This window comes from Lepidochelys kempii, chromosome 1 (genome assembly GCF_965140265.1).
Source record: "Lepidochelys kempii isolate rLepKem1 chromosome 1, rLepKem1.hap2, whole genome shotgun sequence".
Taxonomy (NCBI): domain Eukaryota; kingdom Metazoa; phylum Chordata; order Testudines; family Cheloniidae; genus Lepidochelys; species Lepidochelys kempii.
In genome coordinates, this window is record NC_133256.1 from 258794819 (window position 1) to 258820467 (window position 25649).

The 25649-nt window shown below is 42.0% G+C and overlaps 1 protein-coding gene across 14 annotated transcripts in view; it reads left to right on the forward strand.

The window, feature by feature from the left end:
- Nucleotides 1-25649, forward strand: part of TNRC6B (trinucleotide repeat containing adaptor 6B) — a 212340-nt gene that overhangs the window by 154336 nt on the left and 32355 nt on the right. For 12 of the 14 annotated variants that reach the window (XM_073326943.1, XM_073326935.1, XM_073326995.1 and 9 more), the window contains 7 exons: nt 3173-3194; nt 5178-5522; nt 11820-14147; nt 15422-15580; nt 18315-18493; nt 19491-19565; nt 20864-20909. In XM_073326943.1, the coding sequence (XP_073183044.1) occupies nt 3173-3194; nt 5178-5522; nt 11820-14147; nt 15422-15580; nt 18315-18493; nt 19491-19565; nt 20864-20909 (3154 nt within the window). The remainder of the gene's footprint in view (nt 1-3172; nt 3195-5177; nt 5523-11819; nt 14148-15421; nt 15581-18314; nt 18494-19490; nt 19566-20863; nt 20910-25649) is intronic. The other 2 variants (XM_073326920.1, XM_073326988.1) reach the window with 1 other exon arrangement.

Sequence of the window (25649 nt, forward strand, 5' to 3'; positions counted from 1 at the left end):
AGCCAAGACATTTTTCTACCCTGTCTTCTATCCTAAGCCTCATGCCAGTCAGTAATCGAGAGCAGAGGCTACCCTCATTGGATGTTTGGCAAGCGCTAGCATTGTACATCGAGTGCACTAAGCCGTTCAGGAAATCGAACCAGCTGTTCATAGCGGTAGCAGACCGAATGAAAGGACTCCCAGTCTCATCTCAAAGAATATCTTTCTGGATCACATCCTGCATCCACGCGTGCTACGAGCTGGCCAAGGTCCCAGCCCTGGCACTTACGGCACATTCCACGAGGGCACAGGCCTCAGCAGCAGCGTTCCTGACCCAGGTCTCGATACAAGAAATTTGCAGTGCAGCAGCGTGGTCCTTGGTGCATATGTTCACCTCTCATTATGCTGTTACCCAGCACGCCAGAGATGATGCAGCATTCGGCAGAGCGGTGCTCCAATCAGCGTTTCCTTAACTCCGACCCCACTTCTGGGATGGAGCTTGGGAGTCGCCTGATTGGAATTGACATGGACAAGCACTCGAAGAAGAAAAAACGGTTACTCACCTTCTCATAACTGTTCTTCGAGATGCGGTGTTCATGTCCATTCCAATACTCACCCTCCTACTCCTCTGTTGGAGTAACCAGTAAGAAGGAACTGAGGAGTCAGCAGGGTCCTATATAGAGCATCTTGAAGGTGTCACTCCAGGGGGCTCCACAGCTGACCCGACGGGAGCTGCCAAGGGAAAACTTCCTGACAACTGTGCACGCTGTGCACACACACCTGATTGGAATGAACATGAACAACACATCTCAAAGAACAACAGTTACGAGAAGGTGAGTAACCGTTATCCCACCCCCCCACCCCCCCAAATCTAATGATGTGCAGAGCCAAGAGCTGCTTCACTAGCACCCTCTGAGAAGAAAAGTGACCTATGAGGCTAGCACGCTGGTATTTAGTGATACAAGAGCAAATTGGAAAGCTTGTTACGGAAGATCAGGCTGCTCTTGTAAACTTGTAATAACTCAAGTACAGGAGAAGGAAGCAGCAAGAAGAGGCGGCTAGCTCATTGAAAAGATTATTGATCATCTTGAAACATCATTGTTGGATCTTGTTGAGTATTCAGAGTTCTGAATGTAGAAGTCAAATGCTTGCCACTTTTAGATTGTTGCCCACTGCCTGTCAAAGAATATACAACGTGACTTTCTCCAGTAGTTTGCCGTTATGGTATCCACCCAAAATCCTGGGGAAGATGACATCTGTTTATCTTGTAGTAATGTTTTTAGGGGCAAAGATTTGGGGATAAGGGGAAGAAAGTCTTGATCAGCGGAAGAGGGATGAAAGTCTCTTTGCATTGTGTTCAATAATATATTTGAACACAAAGTGGTAAATAGGTTTTAGGGCAGCTACTGTTACATTTTAAGACAGTGCTGATAGAGGTTGGGAAGTTGTTAAAAATTGTTGTTCTGTGTCAAAGAATTTCTTTTCTTGCCAGTGATGCATTTTTCTCACGAAATATGAGAGAAGGTAATCTACAAACAAATCACATGTGCAACTCTGCATAACAAAATGTTTGTTTTCTAATCAAAGCTATTGAGGGGGCTTTTTTTTTAGCTTTGTGTCTTTCACGCTTGTCACTAGATTGTCCAGTATTGTTAAATTGAAGTGGCTTCTTCCCTTTCTTCAACATAGTCCCTCTTAGTGCTCACGATCCGAGTTTCCCACAGGTATGTAGATCATTGCAATCTATGGTGCAGTGACAAATCTCTTCAGATTTCTTTTCAAAGTTTTAGCAAAGTCATAAGGACAGAATATCTCATTGGGATGAAGGATGCAATGTAGGGTTTGGTGCAAACGCTAGAAGTAATGGGCTTAATTTGCAGGAAGGAAGATTTAGGTTATGTATTAGGAAAAACTTTGTAACTAAAAGGATAGTTAAGTTCTGGAATAGGCTTCCAAGGGAGGTTGTGGAAATCCCTGGAGGTTTTTAAAAACAGGTTGGACAAGGATGCTCTAGGTATACTTGCCTCGCAACACAGTCAGCAGCTGATGACCCTTTTGAGGCCCGCCTGGGGGGAGGGATGGCATTTTATATTTTGGGGTATGTTCTGTTTCACATACCCCAAAGAGCATCTTTCCAAAGTGGAATGATGCCGGCAGCAATTGAGTGGTGTGTTTCTTTTTATTATTCTTTACTGTACAAAAGAGATCTGGCTAGGTTGGTGTAGACAATAAATAGCCTTTTACTTGTAGTGCTTCTGTTATTCTATATTGTGACTGTACCGTCCAGAATTAGGGACTGGTTCAGCAATTTCTTTTAAGAAGAGGTAACACACAGCCTGACACATGATGATCTTGGGGTTTTCCCTTATTGTGTAGAGGAGCTCATGACCAACAAGTTCAAAACATGCTACAATACAAAGAATTCCAGAGAACATTCCAGTGGCATATTTGATTCTACTGTAGCTGGAAATCTACACTGCGAAACGAATTTAAAAGTACAGCAAAAGCAAAAATGGGGCGGGGGGTTTGTGTTGACTGGTGTGATCGTTCACTTCAGTAGGTCCATTATAGAGGGCCTGTTGCATTCATGGGATTTTGAAATCTGATGGTGCTGGAGGTATTGCAGATTCCCATTTGTGATAGTGATAATAAGACTGAAGTTGTCTTCTCCTTGGAAAAGAAAATGGCAGGGGAGAAAGGTGAAGGGAAAGACTGCAAAGAGATGCGTTGGTGCTTTTCACTGAAGTTGTCCTTGTAGGCAGCATGAGATGTCACTGTAACAGTGCTCACTTATGGGGCTGTATGTGACATTCTTTAGGTTTCTTTTCATTATGCATTGCAATTTGTTACGGTAATGGTTTCCTCTAATGATATTAAAAAGCCATATTTGGAGTGAATACGTATTTGTACTTTAAAATGCTACAGTGGAAAAATATCTTACAAATTATCATGAATGAAGTACTACTTCCTCTCTGTTTGTTTGTTTGGACCAAATATGTCTCAGAGGTGATAATAAATAACTCTTGGTCCTCTTGAAAACTTTCTTTACATATTTTTGAGCAGGGTACTTCAGCTTTTGATTGTCAGCTGATTTTTAAACTGAGAGGCTGGTCTAGTAGTAATAAATGAGGGCTGCATTGTAGAGCAGCTGTTTTTTCTTGCTTTTATTAACTTCCTTGTTTCTAATTTGCAGGTCACAGATCAAAAAACCAAAGGTAAGGGATTTAATTTGTTTAAATCTATAGAGCATAGTTTTGTGTAGGCTCAGAACAGGCCTTTGTCCTCGACTAAAATTCTTGGATAAGGGAGGGAGACTCTCATGTCCCATGATGAGGCATTTCTGCCTGAGTAGTAAGCAGAAACAACAGCAGTAATGGTCAAGAAGAGAACACATAGTAACATTTTCAGTCAGCCTTCAAAATGTTTTGTTTGAGGAAGAAAAGTAGGCTTTTTTGAATTAAAATATCTTCACTGTGATGATCTCTCATGAATTAGGCTAATGTTGAAATCCCTAAAAAAAAGTGCAGTTTTTCAGAAGTGCAGCCACCAACTGAGACAGACTAAATGCATAGAATGGGAGTGAGAGAGAGTAGTTCTTAATGAGGGAACACCAAAATGAGTAGAATACATTCTACCGCTGTCTGAGTTGAATTAAGAGATGTTAAAGCATTGAGACATGAATGTCAAATGGAGACAGAAAAGATGGTAGATAAGCATCATAACTTGCTCACCTGATTTAAAATATAATTGAACCTAATTTGCATCCTAGGATTGTGAAAGTAGTGGAGGAAACAGCCACTAAAAAGAGGCAGCAAAGGAGAAATAGTAATTTGGCTTAAATTAAAAAAAATTCCTAATAATTTTTGGACAATGAAACTTGCATAGGAAAGTAAGAAAACCCATCACCAGCTGTTTACAAAGATAAAAATGGGATATAACACAATCTATTGTTCTAGAGGAATTCCTATTCTTGTGGTCTTCTACTGCTTTCCTAAAAGTATGTCTCTGCTTGTATTTAAAAGGTGAATAACATCAGTAATGTGATGTTTGGGAGAATAACCCCTTCTAATTCTACTGTTACTTCAGTCCACAAGAGAGACTGGAGTAGTTACAGCTCTAAAATGTGTCCTTGGTTTTGGAGTCTGAGCATGTCTTTGTGAAATGTTTTGACTTCTAGCAACCTGGTTAGGGTATAACAAATGCTACCTTTGTTCCCAAACTTTTTAATGTGTGTGCTTACTTTGCTTCATTTCTAGAAACGTGGAGACTAGAGGAGTGTAGGTGTACTGGTTTTGGAATCTCCCAAGTAGATGAAGATAGTTTGGTTAAGGCACAAGCTCCCCTAGGATTCCCTCATTTTCCCCCTCTTACCGCTTTACCTCTACTCAAAGGTCCTCAGAGAGGCCCTTAAATACAAGCTCATTTTGTCTAGATCTCAGTACAGAGTATGTAAACATTCCTGGGTCAGGCAGAGAGGGTTGCTCCAGAATGAAAGAAGGCATTTCCTTCCTCTAGCAGCTGTGGATTCTACCTGGCTTAGGGTATATTGTCACTGCCCAAAATGATGGGTTTTTTTGTTTAGCTATCTCATTGTTAAAACAAATGTGGGTTAGCTATCTCGCTGTAAAACCCTAATGGAGATAAAGTACCAGGTAGTCTTTACCTTGATGTAACTAGGTGAGGTCAGTGCTTTGACCTCACCTGGCCTACAGTGCAGTAAAAGTGACACATTCTGGTCTCCACTAAGATTTTATAGTGAGTTAGCTAGCGGGAATGAGTTGTCTCCTCGCTGTACAAAACAAGAAACCCACCCATCTTTTTTTTGTAGTGACAACATATCCTTAATGAGCAAGGTAAAAGCTTGGGAACTAAATTCATATTTTCCATATGGCAGCACACAACAGTGCCCCAAAGATTAAGAAATAGGGAGGAAAACATTACAACATTTGTATTAATCATTGACCGTTTACATTTAAAACTTGAATCTGAGATTTCACCCATGATGTCTAAATCACTGGTGATGACATACAAATATGCGGTTTCTGCTTAACTTGACTGGTTCCTTGATGGGGTTGAATTTGTACAGTATTCTGAGAGGAGAATAGCCATATCAAAGTTCAATTTCACTGAGTTCTTATATCCATTTGTTAGGTTTTGTATCTTATAAAATTATAACTTTCCTTCGTCTTGTGTTCCAGTGCCCGAAGTGACAAAACCAAGTTCAAGCCAGCCAGTGGCCGCCAGCCCAATTGGCAGCTCTCCATCGCCACCAGTCAATGGTGGCAACAATGCCAAAAGGGTGGCAGTGCCGAACGGACAACCGCCAAGCGCCGCCCGCTACATGCCTCGGGAGGTGCCGCCGCGATTCCGTTGCCAGCAGGACCACAAAGTGTTACTGAAACGTGGGCAGCCCCCTCCGCCATCCTGTATGCTACTTGGGGGTGGGGCAGGGCCTCCTCCCTCTTCAGCACCTGGAGCAAACCCAAACAACGCACAACCAGTGACAGGAGCACTGCTGCAGAGCGACAGTGGGATTGCAACAGGTAAGGAAAGCTTAGCTGAAGAAGGATCAGGTAAAATCGTTCACAAACGTGTTATGTATTAAAACTTCTAACTTTTTAGAAAAGTTATTTTACTTTACTTTTATGCTCCCCAGCACTGCTGATTTTTAACTTTTTTTGGGGTACTGGTTGTTTTAAAAACAAACAACAAAAAAAAACCCACCAAAGACATTGTCATCAGAATTACCACACTGGAACAGAGCAATGGTCCATCTAGTCCAATAGTCTCTCCCCACTTCTGACAGCGGACAGTACCAGATCCTTTATAGGAAGGTTTCAGAGTAGCAGCCGTGTTAGTCTGTGTCCGCAAAAAGAAAAGGAGGACTTGCATCCGATGAAGTGAGCTGTAGCTCATGAAAGCTTACGCTCAAATAAATTTGTTAGTCTCTAAGGTGCCACAAGTCCTCCTTTTCTTTTTATAGGAAGGGTATGTCTCCCCTCTTTCCAACACACAATAATGCACCTCTCTAATTGGGTGGTACTGTGTAAGCTAGGAACAAATTGAAATTTGCTGCGGCGCTCCCCCCTCCCCCCCCAACTTATGAGCTGAAATATAAGGTATTTATCCTAGGTATTGTAATCTTTCTATTTTGTACAGGACTTCTATTTTGTTGTAGTTTGTAATGCATAAAGAAATCCTCCTTCATCCAGGTTTTTGTCCTTAGGAATTATGATATTACGTGTTAAAACACATGTAAGAGCACTATGGGGAATATAGTGTGGTGGACCACCAACTTGGAATAACGGTTGTTCCTTAGCTAGCTGATGTGCAGCAGTCTCCAGTAGGCTCGTTAGGATCTTTGATGCAATCCACCTCTCTTCCTGCTGCTGGCAGTTTTTTGCCTCTGTCTTTTCTGGCTCAGCTAAGGATAGTTACAACAGCAGTGCTTTAGTTCTAGTCAGCATAAAACTAAAGACCAAATCTGTCAGTTCTGTAGATATTAGCTGCAGTGAAGCATAGCAGGTGTGGTCCATTTCTAGTCTTGCTGACGTAGTAAGTTAGAACTCCTTCTGGTCCCTGACTTTGTCTGTTGACCATTCTTCTTGATTGTCCCTCCCAAGGTAGGACTTAGTTTCTTACAAATTGCGTGTTAGGAAGCTTTTTAGTTGTTTTCTGTAACATAAACTTTATTTGTAGGGTTTAAGTAATTTGTAGGAACTGGTCTTCCTAATGGTGATATCTTCATTTGTTTTTCTGTTGTGATATTAGATTCCAGAATAAAAGGTTGGTTTTTAGGACTTGCCCCTCTTTGGGACAAGAGGACTATGACAGATTGCTGTGCCCAGTATATTAAATGCTAAGTGAGGGATATATGCCCCTACTCTTTCTGACTTCATTTTTTTGGACTTAGGACCAAGTGTTTTGACTACAGTTGATGATGAAAGAAGCTCTTTTATAAGCTTCCAGGCTATATGAAGAGTCAAGCTGACTTAAGTAGTTCCTTTTTTAAGGTCATGTTCTTGGGACAAATCAAACTCCATTGAGAGATCTCCCTTCTGAGGAAGCTGGGTGAATCCAAGAAGCAAATTCCAGCTTCAGCTGAAGCAACGAGGGCACCTTCCTCAATATTGGGAGGTCAAGGGAAGAAGAAAAGACAGCATCATCTCTTCTCCAAAGTGTACCACTCTTTTAAATCCATCCAGATCTGTTCACCAGGATTGTGGAAGTATTATAGGCTGAGGTCTCCATAGTTCAAGAAATGGGTCAGAAGTTATTTGGTATCCCAGAACCAACCTAACCTGGCAGAGTGGTGGTCATATCTATAAAAGAAGGAGGCCTTATGGATTCTCTTGAGGATGAGGACGAGGAGGATAATACAAGTTTCTATTCCAACATCATCTTTCAGGCAGACTAGTTATACCAGGTCTCTGTTTAAGGGTTTGATTCTTTTTTTCCAGTACCCAATCTCATTATTTTTGATGGCTTCTGTAAAAAGAAAAAGTAGGGCCAAGAAAATATCATAAACTTAAAGGTGTCAGGAAGATGGATAATCTCTATCAGAGGTGACCTAACAGATCATGCTGGCAAACTACAAAGCTTTTTGGTCTAGTATGACTTTATAATGTGATATATGCTTGTTCAATTGTTGGAACATCTTCCTGAGGATCTGAAGAAGGAGATTAAAGAAGTAGTCATAGAGGGGGCTTATAGTGGCAAAGCATTCTCTAGAAGTTGCCTGTGATGCTTCAGGCATAGATTCCTATTCATTGGCTATACAGCTATCACTATGAGAAGAACTGACTATTTGAAGTACTGTGGGCTGTCTTTGGATGTTGTACAGTCAATATAATCTCAGCCTCAAAACCCAGTATTTGTTTTCCTGAAGCTACTTGGGGCTGATGGTTTCATCTATCCTCATAAGTCCATTTGCAATTTTAACACTGTTAATTATGCCTCAGGATGTCTGTCTCCTTTTGTATGGTGAACTAACTTGCACAGTATTTGCAAGAGGTATCTCTTTCAAATCACCGAAGGTCTTACTGAGAGATATTTCCAAGGCAGGGAGAGACCCAAATCTGAGCCAGTTGACAATCTGAAACTTTTTGAGACCAAGTTACACACACGTGCACTGATTGCTAAGAGTAATTCAGCCTTCATTCAAAATTTCTCCCCTATATTCAAAGGAAGGTAATGTGGTGATGGTGAAGGTGAACACCTATGTTATGCTCAGCAGATTGCCAGGGAAGGGTTTGGTGAAATTTTCAGTGCTGAGAAATGGTTCACCTTTGAAAATGGGTGCATCCACCAACTCATCACATGTGTGGCAATCCATCTTCTGTGCAAGGATAACACATTTGTGGATGAAATAAGCAGAAACAGCAACCTTCAACAAGAATGGGTGTTGAAAGATTTCATGGTCAAGTCCTCTTCTGCCGATAGATCTGTTTCACTCAAATTCTGCATTTTTCCTTCAGAGGAAGGCAATGGTCTTTTGTTGACAGATACCTTCTTATTTAACAACATTGTCCTGCAAGCAAACATTATTTGTACACTATCGGTGATCCCCAGGATAAGTAAGAAAATCACACACCTTGAATTTTTTTTGCTGATAACCCTGAACTTGGCCAGAGATTTTTGTCACATGGAGCTCCTAGATGTAGCAGTGAAGCCACCTTTTTGCCTCTTGTTTCTTTTCTGAATCTTCACTTATCACCGACATTAAATATTTCACCAGTGTCCCTGCAGCTAGTAAGGTGGATCATACATCTGATATCCTAGATCAAGTTGTCTTACAGAAATTGCTGGAGATGCTATTGAAAAGTCCGAAACCTTCAACAGCAAATCCTATGCTGCTGCATGGCAGAGACTATAAATGGACAGCATAAAGAAATACACCTGTAGCAATACCTGTTAGACATTTTTGACCCTCAATGTCTCAAGAAATCAGGACTCTGTGTATTTTGTTTACAAAAAATAACCACCATTATTAACACCAAGTCATCTGCTCTGGTGTTAGCAAAGGTGGGAACCTCAGTGTAGACTATTCTCTAGCTCTGGCAGCTGTTTTTAGTACCATAATCTAATCTAATCAGTTGACTAGATTTGCACTGAGCAAAATTCAGTTAACACAGTGCAGAAAACAGCTACTGGAGTCAGTAAGCAGTCCATATACTGAGGCTCCAATGTCACACCAGGGTAGCTAAAACAATGGCAGCAACAGTGGAAGTTTTTGGTAAATAAAATTACTAGTATAGGCAGAGCTTTAGAGTATGCATCTCAGCCTTTCATGTTCCAGTACAAGGGACCTCCTGTGCTTTTACAAACAAGGTGCTTTTGAAGGGATGTTTTAATGCTGTCCCACCTTTTTTGGGAATACAGTCGAGTACTACCCAAGCTGATGCTTTCTTGATTTAAGCCTCTGAGAGAGTATTCTGTTGTCGCTCCTTGAAGACTGTGTCTTGAGGCAACAACATCAGTCAGGAGAGTTCTTGAGCTCCAAGCACTAATTACTGACTCTCTTTATGCGCTATTATGTAAGGATAAAAGCAATACAGCTTTACATCTTCGTTTCAAATTCATCTATAAATTAGTAATTGGTTTTCATCTCAATCAGATAAGAAACTTGCTTATCTTCTCCACATATTTGTTACCAGGGAAGGTCAGATTAGAAGCAGGCCTTCAGCTATAGTCTTAGGACAAACCCCTTCTGTAAATCCCCAAGACTATTTGTGGGGATTGGCAGGTATGGGGGGAGGCAGTTTCCTTTCAACATTTGTCAAAATGCAGCAAAACACATTCTGTGGATTAGCAGGCACTCCAGCCCTGGATGTTGTTAGAACACATTCAAGTAGATCCAAGGCAAATTATTCCTGTTGTAAAATTATGTAGAGCTGTTCCTGGGAGCAGAAACCATACCTTTGCATGCAGCATTTTTCTCTGAGTTGGTCTCAAGGTCTGAGGTGCAGTTTGGGAGAGCAGCCCTGCAGTCTTTAACTAGGCTGCTCCTCAAATGCCCCACCCCCAAGAGTTCTCACTGACCAGTCTTCCAAGCATGAGGATTTCTGCTGATATTATCTAAAGAAGAAAGAACAGTTGGTCATCTGCCACTGGAATTCTTGTATGAGATTGTCAGTGCAGTTCCACACTCCTCCTATGGCAGAGTCTGTGGTTGGAGTCTAAGAAAAGAGAGAGAAAATGAAGGTGCACTGGAGCCACATCTCCTTATATACCCTTGCCTAGAACATTTCACAGCTGAAGATGAAGTCTACTCTGCCCCCCAATGGTCCAGCTTAACCAGAGGGTTCCATGCTTGGTGTCGAGTGTGGTTCTTGTACTGACAGTCAAAGAGTTTTATTTACAGATGAGCAACTCTTCTTCACTGAGGTCAGCTGAGAGATAGACTATCAGTTCAGCTAGTGAACTGAAAAAGCATGGAACTTGTACTAACAGTTCTGTTTGTTTTTAATAAAAACATTAGTAATTGAACGTTCCCATTTTGTCACTTTTGAATATACAGTTAAAACAAAGGCCCTGTGTGTTTGTGTGTGTATATTAGAAGTATGATGTTTTTAGATGGGTGTGACTTAACTTCACATGACACTAGCCAGTGCTGATGGGGTGGTAGTTAGTATATGTGCAGACCTGTTGCCCAAGATACAAGTATTGTTGTGAACTTCTTGCCCTACCGTATTAGCTCTACTGGAGAAGTAAGATTACCAAATATCACAGTGGTACCAGGGCTCACTACAGAATAAATGAATATAGGGAGATGGAGAAGACAGTCATCTTGGGAACATTTTTAGCAGAGCATCTTGAAGGCTCTGTGGTTAGAATTGGACAGAAAAATGGCAAGCAGCTCCAAACAGAGAGAACATGGAATTAAATCAGGGACCAAAGGTTGATCTCCTTAAAGATTAATCTGATAATGTCAATAGGGCAGTGCAACGAGGAAGGCAGAGGAGTGCTGTCAGACCACTATGGTAGTAGCAGCAACACATTTGTGTACATAAGATAATCATGAAGCCAGAATTGACTGTCTAATGTTATAGTAGATCGGATTTATAGCTGATGTAAACCCATGCAAATCCCATGGATGTCTCTGGACTATATTCAATGCAAGTGTGTGTGTCAATGAAGTATATAACTTTACACTGATTTGGCATTCAGTGTCATTGCAAAATTAGTGTAATATGCACAGTGAGGGGAAGAAAGGAGTATGCAGCAAGAAAATCAACTTAGATTGTTTGATAAAGTGACGGAATGAAGGGAGGGCTTGTTAAATACTATATCCTCCTGTTAGGTGCTTTTCCTGGAACGCTTTCCTTTCTTCCCTTCCTTTTGTAAGTTACACTTGGTTGGCAAAGCCACCGAATGCAAAACCAGTATAAGATGCATTACTTTACAACACACACTCCTATTTGCACCATTATTTTATGTCAGTGCTGAATTTTGTCCAGTACACCATAATTTTAGAGCTAGCCTTAAAAAAAGAATCTGAATTTGCATCAGCAGTGGCCTTTGTATTAAAAAAATTACTGCTTGAACTTGAATAACAGGGCTGTTAGCAAAAGGAACCAGTCCTCAGTGAGGTTTTAAGTGCCTACACTTTAAGTGCCTACATTGAGTGCGAGGATTTTTTTTTTCTGGAACATTGAATGTTTTAATAAGAGTAGCTCATGTGCCATTTTCCAGTGTAGTAATCTGCTATAATCAGCTGAGTTTATAAATCTTCGGAAAACAAGGCTTATAAATGAAAACAATAACTGGTGTTGTCTGGAAATGCAATCTTTAAAGGACTTATAAATAGTAACCAATAGTAATGACCTTCATCTTTTTAGATTCAACAGTTGGAGGTGCTGCTGCTTCAAATTATGCAAATTCCACTTGGGGTTCTGGAGCCGCCTCCAACAACGGCACCGGCACCAACGCCAACCCAACTCACGTCTGGGACAAGGTGATTGTAGACGGGTCTGACATGGAAGAGTGGCCTTGTATTGCCAGCAAAGACGCTGAGTCTTCTTCCGAAAACACCACCGATAACAACAGTGCCTCGAACCCTGGCTCAGAGAAGAGCACTCTGCCAGGAAGCACCACTAGTAACAAAGGAAAAGGAAGCCAGTGTCAGTCTGGAAGTGCTGGGAGCGAATGTAATCTTGGGGCCTGGAAGTCTGACCCCAAAGCTAAATCTGTTCAATCTTCCAACCCTGCTGCAGAGAGTAACAATGGACTAGGAAATTGGAGGAACTTGAGTGGGCAGGACAGAATAGGCCCTGGTTCTGGCTTCAGCAACTTTAACCCAAAAAGCAACCCATCTGCCTGGCCAGCACTGGTTCAAGAGGGCAATTCTAGGAAAGGGATTTTGGAGTCTGATAATGGTAACGCCAATGCACAGATTAGCACAGTAGGTCAGACCTCTAGGGAACAGCAGTCAAAGATGGAAAACGCGGGTGTTAACTTTGTTGTCTCTGGCAGAGAACAGGCTCAAATACATAACACTGATGGACCAAAAAATGGAAACACTAACTCCTTGAACTTAAGTTCGCCAAACCCTATGGAGAATAAGGGAATGTCCTTTGAAATGGGCTTGGGGAACCCCTCCAGAAGCACTGATGCCCCTTCACAAAGCACTGGAGAAAGAAAGACTGGGAGTGTTGGATCTTGGGGTACATCTAGGGGGCCTTCTGGAACTGACACAGCCGCTGGACAAAGCAATTCTGGAAACCATGGGAACAATGGAAAGGATAGAGAGGACTCCTGGAAAGGAGTTTCTGTTCAAAAACCTAATGGGTCAAGAAATGATTCTTGGGATAACAACAACAGGTCTATGGGTGGTGGGTCTTGGAACTTTGGCCCTCAGCACTCAAATGAAAACAAATGGGGTGAAGGGAACAAATTGACATCTGGGGTCTCTCAGGGAGAATGGAAACAGCCGTCTGGGTCTGATGAACTGAAGATTGGAGAATGGAGTGGTCCAAACCAACCAAATTCTAGCACTGGAGCATGGGACAATCAAAAGGGCCACCCCCTTCCTGAAAACCAAGGCAATTCCCAGGCTCCCTGTTGGGGAAGATCTTCCAGCTCTACAGGAAGTGAGGTTGGAGGTCAAAGCACTGGAAGCAACCACAAAGCAGGAAGTAGTGACAGTCACAATTCTGGACGCCGATCATACAGGCCTACGCATCCTGATTGCCAGGCAGTCTTGCAGACTTTGCTGAGCAGGACTGATTTGGACCCCCGTGTGCTTTCAAACACTGGCTGGGGCCAAACTCAAATTAAGCAAGATACAGTTTGGGATATTGAAGAGATGCCAAGGCCTGAGGGGAAATCTGATAAAGGAACTGAGGGGTGGGAGAGCTCTGCCACACAGACAAAGAACTCAGGGGGCTGGGGAGATGCACCCAGCCAAAGCAATCAAAACAAGTCTGGATGGGGTGAGCTCTCAACCCCCACAGAGTGGAAGGACCCCAAAAACACAGGAGGGTGGAATGACTATAAGAACAACAATTCTTCTAGCTGGGGAGGAGTAAGATCAGAAGAAAAGACCTCTTCCTCTTGGAATGACAGTTCCAACAAGGATCAAGGGTGGGGTGGACGGCAACCTAATCAAGGATGGTCTTCAGGAAAGAACAGTTGGGGAGAGGAAGTTGACCAAACGAAAAACAGTAATTGGGAAGGTGCAGGAAACAAACCAGTGTCGGGTTGGGGTGAAGGTGGGCAAAATGAGATTGGGACTTGGGGTAATGGTGCAAATGCAAATGCTGCTTCAAAGGGTGGATGGGATGATTGTAAAAGAACGCCAGCATGGAATGAGACTGGTCGACAGTCCAATTCCTGGAATAAGCAGCACCAGCAGCAGCAGGAGGCTTCTGGCTCCTGGGGTCCTCCACCACCACCACCTCCAAGTAATGGGCGACCTCCAAATCCAAACTGGAACAGTGGGCCACAGCCAGCTGCCCCCAAGGATGAGGAACCCAGTGGCTGGGAAGAACCGTCTCCACAGTCGATCAGTCGGAAAATGGATATTGATGATGGCACTTCAGCATGGGGAGACCCTAGCAGTTATAACTACAAGAATGTGAACCTGTGGGACAAGAACTCGCAAGGGGGACAGGCTCCACGAGAACAAAGCCTGCCTACTCCAATGACTAGCAAATCAACAGCATCAGGTACTGTTTTGCTTCCTTCTCTTCAGTAGAGTATGAGAGACTAAATGTCTAAACCAGGGGTTCTCAAACTGGGGGTCGTGACCCCTTGGAGTCATGAGATTATTATGTGGGGGGGTTGTGAGATGTCAGCCTCCATCCCCAAACCCTGCTTCACGTCCATCATTTATAATAGTGTTAAATGTAAAAATGGGTTTTTAATTTATAAAGGGGGGGCACACTCAGGCTTGCTGTGTGAAAGGGGTCACCAATACAGAAGTTTGAAAACCATTGATCTAAACAAATGTTGAGTATGCAACCTCCAAATCCATAGCTAGTTTTACCCCATTAGCAAAATTAAACTCTCATTTGAGTATTTGGCTTGTGCGTGTTGATAACTTATCAACCGTTCTGTTCAGAAAAGTGACTGTAAAAATGGAACCACTGAGTTTCACCATTATTGTACTTTAATGACTTCCATCTGAACATTGCTCCGTTTTACAAGTAAAAGGGTGTTTTCTTTAGCTAACTAGCCTGCAAACTCCACCTAAGCTCTGAGAGGCAAGATATGTTCTTATTTGTGCATCATTACCAGTAAAAGATTTTGCAGGCCAAATTCTGCCCTCACTTATATCTGTAAAACCCTATTGTCTTCAGAGAAATTGCACGTATTCAACTTAAAACATGATTGTGCTCTGCATTTAGAATTTAGTTAATAATCGAGATCATATGTGAGCCAGATTATAACCTGTTTTACTCTCCCATAGCTGTCCTGTGCCATCAAGAATAAAAAATAGTAATTTTTTTTTTGCTTCTAAAGTAAGCAGCTAAGAGTGAGAATACAGAGAGTAGAATGATAAGGTGCCATTTTTACATAGTAATTTTTCTGACCATGTCACACTTTAAAGGATATTTATTTTTTGCTGTGCACTTAAATTTATCCCTGTTCTTCAGTATATTAAACTTCCGTACAACCTGGTACTAATAACTGGTCATGGGAAAAGTTATCTGAGTACGTTAGCATCAGGGATAGGCTTCATATCTAACTTGATACTATAGTAATATTGTTTTTCATAGCATTTCTAAAGTGAAGGTCCTCTTCCTTTTCATTCCTAGAACTGAGAGTCAGGTCCCTGCCCTGGCTGTAGTGTTTGCAACTGAGTAATCCCAGTTTACGCTTTTTAATAGCATGAGCTACACCAGAAAAGCAGAAGCAGTAGGTTTTTTGGTGATGCTGTGCTGAATGTCAGTGAACAGTTCGTAAACTGTCCATAATGAAAACTCTCTTCTTTGTGCAGTCTGGAGCAAAAGCACACCACCTGCTCCAGATAATGGTACGTCTGCCTGGGGTGAGCCAAATGAAACCAGTCCCGGGTGGGGTGAAATAGATGATACAGGAGCATCGACAACAGGCTGGGGGAATGCACCTTCCAACGCCCCGAATACCATGAAACCTAGTGAGTATAGGCCAGTAATCAGCCATTTTTATAATGATGCTATAGATTTTAGTATCTGACTTCTGTATGTGGTTCACCTGCATATTTAGTGCATCCCGTCCCGGTGAGGACCAGAAGAGACACTAAATGGTTTCTAAGGTGCTGATGGTGGTGGTTGAGTAAAAGTGCTTACAAATGACTAAAAACTATCAAAAGCAAGACAGAATCTTAGTTTACAGTATAGGTATATGAACAGCTTTGATCTTATTATTGATACAACATTTGGGCATCTCAACCAGGTGAATTAGTTGCTTTTTCTTTCTCAAAAGGACCTCCTCCCCATGCCACATACCCAAATACTTCATAGTAGGGAACTAGCATCCAAGATAAATCCCCTTCTCTTGTAATATCAGAATTATGAACTTGCAGTTTATCCTTAGCCAAAAACTCTCTATTGTAGATCATGGTAATACAGGCAGAAGGTCTATACGCTGCAGCAACAAGTTTTTTCTCGTTCTAGTTTTATGGCTAGTAAAAGCTATATTTTAAGGCTGAGAAGGCTGCTTTTTTAACTCCCTGTTTTCACTTGCTTGTAATTTTCTGGGAATTATTGTTGGGGCTCAGTCTTCACATGCCCAAAGATTAGTTTTCAATCAATCAATCAATAAATAAATAAATAAATCAGAGCAGAATAGGTACAGACTTTGTTATATAAGCATGAAAAAGTTTTTGCATCTTTTAAAATAATTCAAAGCTTTTTTGTGCTCAAACCAAATGACTAGCCTTTTCAGTTGTTTGCTTAGATATATTCACCAGTGAATGAAGTCCTGCTGAACTTCTGAAAAACATGATTTTGGTAATTTTGAAATTAGAATGACTGTTATATGATTGCACATATATAGGGTTTTGTGGAAATCCTTTCTACCAGCACAGGTAGTGTATTTTTAAGGGGAAAAAGTATGTGTGGGGCGGGGGAGTTAAAAGCAAACGAACAAAAAAGTGAATACTGCATTGCAAAATTCTTCTCAAAGCAAGTAACTCTTATTTGATGGGCAAGTAAGGCGTGTGTTTGTGTACACACTTTTTTTCATGCTTGTATAACAAGCTACATATATTTAATGCACACTCACACACACAAACACACATTGAAAATCAGCACCATGATTAAAGATGTTGGGAAGTCGATTTTGTGCCTGGGCTGGTTCATCGACTGGGTACTTTTATAGGACATGGTTTAGAGTGTGAATTCAGATACACAGATCAAGACATTTAAAAGGAAAAGTTCCCACAACAGTGATGTCACCTGAATAGTTAACTGTGTATGTTAAGTTACTTGTTTAACTTTATACATAGGAATAAAAAATATTATTGTACATATTTTCAGTATAGCAGTTATTCTTGCTATGGGAACATTACCTTTCGAGTTTCCTGATTTGTGTATTCAAATTTTCAGCCACAATATGCATTAAACCCCCTTATTCCTGATTTCCCCTCTCCCCCCTCCAAGACCATTCAAGGCTTAAGCAGGAGAAAGATGATGGAAAACCAATTTTGGGAAGGTAGGTAGGTAGGTGGAGTGGCAAGGCAAGGGAGGAGCAGCATGATGAGTCGAGTAGTAGTGGGAAGGAAGTGTTGGTCAGCAGACAAGGTAGGGGTTGAGAAACATGTTGGCTGGGCAGAAGTAACTGCAGTTACACGGTTGGGTAGGCCAGCTGGCATAGGAGGGAGTAGGAGGTAGTTAGGCAGCCTAGCTGGGGAAGGAACACGCCGTCTCTAGTTTTGTAAGATGAAATGGTTGTAGCATTTGAGTAGCAATGCAACCCTTTGTTTAAATGGCAACACCAACATGTCGCTAGAGTGAACCAAGACATTAACCTCTTGTTTTCGCGTTTTGTTACTTTGGTGCGCATATGTTGAAACATGAGCAATACTTAAGGTACCTCTCCCAGATTATTCTGCTCACTTCTTAATCTGAACAGAAACTGATCCTGCATTTCTAAGAGTTCATAAGGAGAATGCCAGTAGTTTTTATATCGGATCCTAGTAAAAATACAAACAGTGTGAAGATGCATGGTGTATTTCTGTGTGGAAAGTTTTCAACATATCAGATTTCTGACCAGTGTCTGAGAATTAAATCTGAGTTTTCCAGAACAGAGTTCTATTGTCAGCCATGCTTAAAGGTCAACATACTAGTAGTTTGATAGAGAAATGTGATGAAGGTTTTAATACTGGGGTTTTTTTTCTAATAGAGTGTTAAGGACTTTGAAGGAAAAAAATTTGCACTGAAAACTGGATTTTGATATAGGTTAACCAGATGGACTAAATTCCTCAATTACGTTAATTTAAGAGAGCCTCTGGAATCCTTTCCTCTACACTGGAAATTATGAGCTCCTTGTAGGAGGTCAGTTCCTTTATTGAGAGAAGGGACGTTTCCCCTGTAAATTTAAAGTCAAAGGCATTTGATATGTTTGAAGCTAAAGTGCTCTTACAATACAAAATACTTGAAAAATATAGCACACTACTCTGCACTAATAAATCTTTTAGGTGTTGTGCTTTGTGCAGTTTTCTGCATTAGAATAAAATGAAGGAAAGTTTTGGGGTTTTTTTAGATTAATAACAGCAGTTGTGTACTAAACATCCCACTGATCTTGCCATAGAATGTCAAAAAATTTGTCTGTTAGGAGTTGTATTGGCTCACTTTTGAAATATATATAGTTATATCTGTGTGTGTATATATATTTTTTTTTCCTTGAAGGTTCGAAATCTATGCAAGATGGCTGGGTGGAGAATGATGGGCCAGTAACAGGAACACGTCATTCAAGCTGGGAAGAGGAGGAGGAAGGAGGAGTCTGGAACACAGCAGGCTCTCAAGGAAGCAGTTCCTCCCACAACTCAACAAACTGGGGACAAGGAGGAAAGAAACCACAAATTAAGGTAAGAAACCTCATGCTTGAATGATCTGTAATGGCCATATACTCTTGAAAGCAGATATAACTAATATGTTATGCACTTCTCTTTTATAAACAAGAACTATTGTAGTGGAGAATTCATCTGTAGAAGTGCAGTTGCGGTCGTGTGTGATGTGACACACTCTTGTTTTTATGAAATATGGCTATTAAGACTTGTAACTCCAACAGAGATTGCCAGAAACATTGTGGCATGGGTGCTGCAGAGCCATTACAGAATGAGACTGAGCAACAAGTGTCCAAGGGTTATCGCTCTTTGGGTGACACATCACGCTACATTAGGCTGCTGCTGCCTCTCCTTACACAGCCTGTTGAAGTTCTGATTCCATTCTCACTTCTGGTAGTAACACACTCTTATTTCTGCTCGATTTTGGGTTCGCGCCTTTGTTCTTATTAACTTGTGGCAGCAAACAGAAGTAAATGACTCTGCACTTGGCTGCAACACTGATCTAACTGCTCTGCAGAGGATAGAGCATGTGAGATGTTCTTTTGTAGTGTTGAGTACTGAGTTAAGATTAAGAAGACTACCTATAGCCAGGGGCTGGGCTTTGGCTGCTCCTGGGCTAAGATAAGGTGCAAAACAAAACAGTCTTATTGTGGTGGTGTATGGATTTCTCAGTTTCTGCTTTGGACAAATTGATTCCCTTTCATTTCAATCTCTATTTCTTGCTTCTTTTTTTAAAGACACTTCATTTTTTATCCTAAGCACAAAAGCAATTATCTGTAAACTTTTCAGCTTTTTTTTTTTTAAAGTGTTATGTTGCCAATTTCTGCTTTCAGTTTTGTTTTTGATCATTCACAAATCATAACAGGACCAAATTGAAAGCCAATTGAATTCAGCACAATGCTGATTGAGAGGAAGCTTCTGAAAGGAAGCAAAGCAGAGACCTCTACATAAAAGGAAGTATGAAAATGGAGGAAAGATAAGGAATCTGTTTAATTACATATCTGTTCTTGTTTTTTAGTGTTCATTAAAAGGAGGAAATAGTGATTCGTGGATGAACCCTTTATCCAAACAGTTTTCAAACATGGGATTGCTAGTAAGTGGCTTTTTAAAAATGTCATAATCCAATTGAGAAGCACTGATATTTGTGTAGTAAGCAAAATTCTAAATTCAGATATTCACCAGCCAGTGTTTATTAACTAATTGCATTTTCATTCCCATTCTTTTATTCCAATACCGATAGTTGGTGGCTATTTCAAACTCCACTTACTAGTCAGAATATTTCTTTCTGGAAACTAAAATACTTTAAAAATCCAAGTGGATTTCATGGTTGCCACAGTTGTGGGGTTGCAATTCATTTGCAAACAATGGATGGTCTTGTGCTTAAGGTGCTGGACTAGAACTGTGGACATGTGGGCTTAATTTCTGGCTCTGCCACAGACTTGTGTGAATTTGGGCAAGACAATATCACAGTACCTCAGTTCCCTGTCTGTAAAAAGGGGATATTTTCTTTATCCCACCCTTTTTCTTGTCTATTTAGAGTGTAAGCTCTTTGGAACAGGGACTTTTATGTGTAGTACAGCACCTAGCATAGATACAGCCCCAGTAATGGGGCCTCTAGGTGGAGCTGTAAGACAAATGCTACATCATTGTCAGTGGGAAGGTGCAGAGATCTGTGATGCCTTCTTTTCGTTGAAAATATGGTTCACCTATGAAAATGTTCAAGAATCCCAGACACACCACTTAATGGAGAGCTTTGCATTTTTCAAAACACTATACACCATTAACTAATGTATCCTGTGAAGTAGCTATTTATTCTCATTATAGAATTGGGGAAATTGTGGTGCAAAGGTGCTGTGACATGTGACAAGCAGAATGTCGCTGGCAGAGCTGGGATTAGAATCTAGGAGCTCTTGGCACCCAGTCTCAAATTCAGTCCACTAGATCATGCTGCCTCTTAAAGTTATGGGAACACCCTGTCCCAGACTGCCAACAGAAGAATAATTTGGCAGCACATTTTAAGATTTGATGACTTGACAAGTCACGAGAAGAGCTGTCATTCTGGCTGCTACTCTCATAATTTGATCCCTTGACATGAGGACAGAGGTTAATTTCTCAGAGCAGCTGTTCGGACATCTCTTTCTGTCTGTGGCATGATGAGTTCATGTGTCTAGTGGCATTTTAGGAAATTTAACACCAAATACAGGTGGGATTAGGTGTGTTCAAGGTTGCATCAGGATTGTTTTTCTTTGATATAGTTTAGGACATTACTTTCATTCACACTGGCACACCCTTCCACATTTCCAATACACATCTTTAATGAAGGCTGTTTCTGCTGTGTTCTCGAACTTTGCTGAGGAGTCAGACCAGTGTCTTTTTTTGCTCTTCTTTCAGAGTCAAACTGAGGACACTCAAGGCAGTAAGATGGACTTGTCTGTAGGTGCGTATAACTTCATTAAAATGCATTTGGCATGATGGCTGATATTATGCGTGTGACATGCTTATCTTTAGGAAGGGGCACATTTCATTGTTTATGAGCTTTGTTCTTTAATAGCAGGATAGAGCAGCAGCATCCAGCTTGTTGGCTGCAGGATTTATACAGATAATGCAGCTGCTGCTGATGAGACACACTGGGCTGGGGAATATCTGCATAGAATGGAGGGGTGCTTAAAAAAAAAAATTGATGTAGTGCTCAGTTTTGTTGCTTCCAGAAGGTGGAGCATCCCTTGTCACATGACTTTGCTAGGTGGAAAAGGGAAGTCTACTAGCTGTTGGTATTAGGACATCCCAATTACCAGTCCCTTAGGACTGATAGGCAGGAAAAGAAAGTCTCTTTATTGTACTTTAATGCTCCTGAGCTGCTGCTGAGTAGGAATAGATTTATCACCCTTGATGGCCTGACCACAAACATCAGGGATCTTTAAATGGGTCATACTGTGTGAGGGGTGTCGTCATAAATGATAGTTGGAAGTGGTCTCTTGGATTATCTGGTCTAGGTTTCTGTATCAATTTTATCTAATCTCAGTTGATTGCGTCCTAATTTGCCATAACTTCCTTGTTAAGCAGACTGTTTCACTAGACTAGATGATTGACTTTGTCACCAGAAATGCTTTCCTAATTTCCACTTTGAATATCTACTTAAATGCATTGTTCTTCTCCAAGTGGCCTCTGCGTATTCACACTTGTGGGATTGAGGTGCCTGGTATCTTCTGGTGACTAGTGTCCATTAAAGCCACTCACATCCCTCTCGTTTCTATTCTCAAAGATTACAAAGGTATAGAAGAGGGAGTGGCCCGTTCAGTTCTTCCTAACCACCGCACTTACAGCAAGCTTGTATCGCACACTGTGTCCTCAGCACTTCCCTTCATAGTTCGTTTGTGTTTGTTTTTTGTTGATACTTTGGAGTCTGTTTTTGTTTCCAGTTAGATGGTCAGTATGTTAGTTAGCTTTTCTTGGGGTGGGGAAGAGGAGGAAGAGGCTCTGATAGCATGAATATGCTCTGAACCCACAAAAGCAGGTGGCCCGCCTCATCCGCCTGCTGACAAAGGAAGCTCTTCAGGGTCAATTGACTAAGGCTGGCATTGTACATGTCCAGTATTGATACTGGAGATCAGCTCACCATAGTGGCTCCATGCGTATCGTAAATGGCACCAAGCTCCTTGCATCCTTCCTGCTCAACCAAGTCCAGTGCCAGAGAACCAACACCTCTTGGCTCTAGAGAACCATGTGCCAAAGTAGTTCTGGTCACTGGGTCCATCCAAGTCAGCAGATTCCAATGCTGAGGACTGCACACCATCAACTGAAGAATCATTTACCAAAGTGGTTCTGTGCCCAGCATGACTGGCACTGAGGTCCCTGGATCTCCAAAAGTGGTGCATGAATCCACCCCCATTTTTACACTGTGAACAGCTGAGGAGATGTGGGTCAGGACATTTAAGATATGCTTTACTATGAAAGGCAAAGAAAGAACATACCCATCAGAAGAAGTCCCAGATGGTTAACTGGGGTACTCACCTTGATATCCAACCTCTTCAACTCTACAGTGAATGACCTCCGCATTAATGTAGTAGAGTGGAGAACTATCTGTCTGGCGTACAAATTTTTCTCCCTTTGATCAAATCCAAACCTGTTCAGATTCTAATAGACACCACAGTGCTGTATTATGCTCATTGCCATGGAGGGTTTTGATCTAGCCCAGTGGTTCTCAAACTTTTTTTTTCGCAGTCCACTTGAAAATTACTGAGGTTCTCAGCGGACCACTTAATGATCTTTCCAAATGTTGTTTGTACTGTTAGCTAACTATTGTAAAGCGCTTTGGATAAAAGTGCTATATAAAAAAACCTTAATAATAATTAGCTTTCTTCTACAAATAAAAGCACACAACTGATACTTTAATATCAGTAGTCTTACCTTTCTAATGTGATGGATGTGCCCTCTCTCCCCTGCCATGGCAGCCCCCGAGCTGGGGCTGGATAGGATGGGGGGGGTCTCCATCTTTTCCCCTGCCGCAGCAGTGCCTGAGCTGGGACTCCTGTTTTTGAGTCCCTCCGGTGGCGGCTCGACCCACAAGCAGTATGTGTGGGAATACCCTTCTCCAGGCCTCAACCATCACTGTCCCTAGTCACAGATGCATCGACAAAGGAATGGGGGGCGCACCTAGGAAGACTCAGGACCCAAGGTCTTTGGTCCCAGGCAGAACTTTCGCTGCACATCAACATCAGGGAGCTGCGTGCAATTTGCCTCGCTTGCCAGATGTTTCAAACCCATCAGCAGGGCAGATATGTATCAGTATTGACGGACAATACCACAGCAATGTTTTATATAAACAGACGGGTGGTGCTCACTCCTCTCCCTTGTGTCAGGAAGCCCTCAAGCTGTGAGACGACTTTCATCTCCCACTCCATACACTTGGATGCATCATACGTTCCGGGCTGCAGAATGAACTGGCCGATCACCTCAGCAGGTCCTTTCATGGCCACGAGTGGTCCCTCCACCCGGATGTCACGATGAACATTTTCCAAAAGTGGGGATTTCTCTCAGTAGACCTGTTCATGAAACAGTGCAACAGGAAGTGTCAGCAGTTCTGTTCCTTCCTGAGCCACAGCCCGGGCTCACTCATGGATGCCTTTCTCCTCCCTTCATATGCATTCCTGTCCTTCCTGCTCATTCACAAAGTCCTGCTGAAGGTCCGACGAGAGGAACCATCAATAATCTTGATAGCACAAGCATTGCCATGTCAGCACTGGTTCACCGTGCTTCTAGACCTGTCAACGGACATGCCTATAACTCTGCCCCTGGTCCCAGACTTGATCGCGCAGGACCATGGCCATCTCCAGCATCCCACTCTAGTCTCTCCACCTCATGGCATGGAAACTCCATGGCTAAACCCATTTGAGCTTGCATGTTCACACTCAGGGAAGTTCTCCTAGGCAGCAGAAAGCCATCCAATCGGGCCACTTATCTGGCTAAGTGGAAGAGGTTCCCGATTTGGTCACTGCATAAGGGCATTCCTCTGTTACGGTCATCAATTCGTTTCATCCTGGACTATTTGCTTCACCTAAAACAGCAGGGCCTTTGTTTATAGTCAATAAAGATGCACCTGGCCACTATTTCGGCTTTCCATCTCGGCTCAGCTGGATGGTCAGTATTCACTAACTCCATGCTTGGCCGCTTCCTTGAAGGGCTAGATAGACTGTACCCTCAACTAAGGCAGACGATTTCACCATGGGATCTCAATCTGGTGCTCTGGAGGCTGATGGGCCCTCCCTTCCAGCCCCTATCAACCTGCTCTCTACTTTACGTTTCTTGGAAGGTGGCATCCCTTGTGGCTATAACATCAGCCAGGAGGGTGTCTGAGCTCAAGGCCCTGACTCCTGAGCCCCCTTATACTGTGCTTTATAAAAACAAGGTGCAGCTGTCACCGTATCCAGCTTTCCTCCTAAAGGTGGTTTCTCAATTTCACACAAATCAGGACATTTTTCTTCTAGTGTTCTTCCCTAAGCCGCATGCTAATAACTCAGCGAACAGATGCTCCATTCCCTTGATGTCAGATGAGCGTTCGCCTTTTACATTGAGCAGACAAAGCCATTTCAGAAATTGACGCAGCTCTTCATTGTGATTGCGGAGCAAATGAAGGGGTTCCCGGTGTTGTCCCAAAGATTCTCTTCATGGATCATGGCTTGTATCAGGATGTGCTATGACCTAGCAAAGATACCGGCCCCAGCATTAACAGCACACTCAATAAGAGCACAAGCTTCATCTGCAGCATTCCTGGCACGGGCTCCTATTCAAGACATCTGCAGGGCAGCAATGTGGTCGTCTAGTCGCACCTTTACATCGCACTACCCCATCACACGGCAGGCTAGAGACGATGCTGCATTTCGCAGAGCAGTGCTACAGTCTGTGGCTTGGTGAACTCTGACCCCTCCCCCTAGAGACTGCTTGAGAGTCTTCTGAGGTACAGAATGTTCTGATTCAAAGTCGAAAACGTTCAACAAGGCTTACTTATGGGACCAAGTGGAAATGTGTTTCAATATAGACTTTTTTACCATAACTTTCACCCTGTGGAGGCATCTATTCCTGTCATCTAGATTACCTGTTATCATTGAAACATTCAGATTTCTTTAATAGTTCTGTTAAAGTTCACCTAGCAGCAATATCTGTCTACCATCCTCCAGTACAGGAACATAAGATTTTTTTTGTCCCCAAACCTACAGTCGTCAGAATTTTTAAGGGACTAAAGCACATTTTTTCACTTGTTAAAGATTTTTTCCCTTCCCTGAGACTTAAATATAGTCTTCATATCTCTGATGGAGTCTCTATTTGAACCTGTATCATTTCTGCTCTGTGTATCGTGTCTATTAAGAGGGCATTCTTGGTGGCTGTTACCTCTGCTGACAGAGTCAGAGAAATCCAAGCACTGATGTCAGGACCACCTTATGCTGCCTTCCATAAAGATAGTTACCCTTCATTGTCATCCTAAATTTCTGCCTAAAGTGGTCCTGGACTTTTACTTAAATCAGTTTGCTCACTTACAAGTGTTCTTTCCAAGATCTCACTCATCCCTTGCAGAGGCTGAGCTCCACATTTTCGACATTTTTAAGAACTATCTTGTATTGCCTCAACACAAGAAAATCATTCAGCAAATCACCAAGACTATTTGTAGCTTTTGATAATTAAT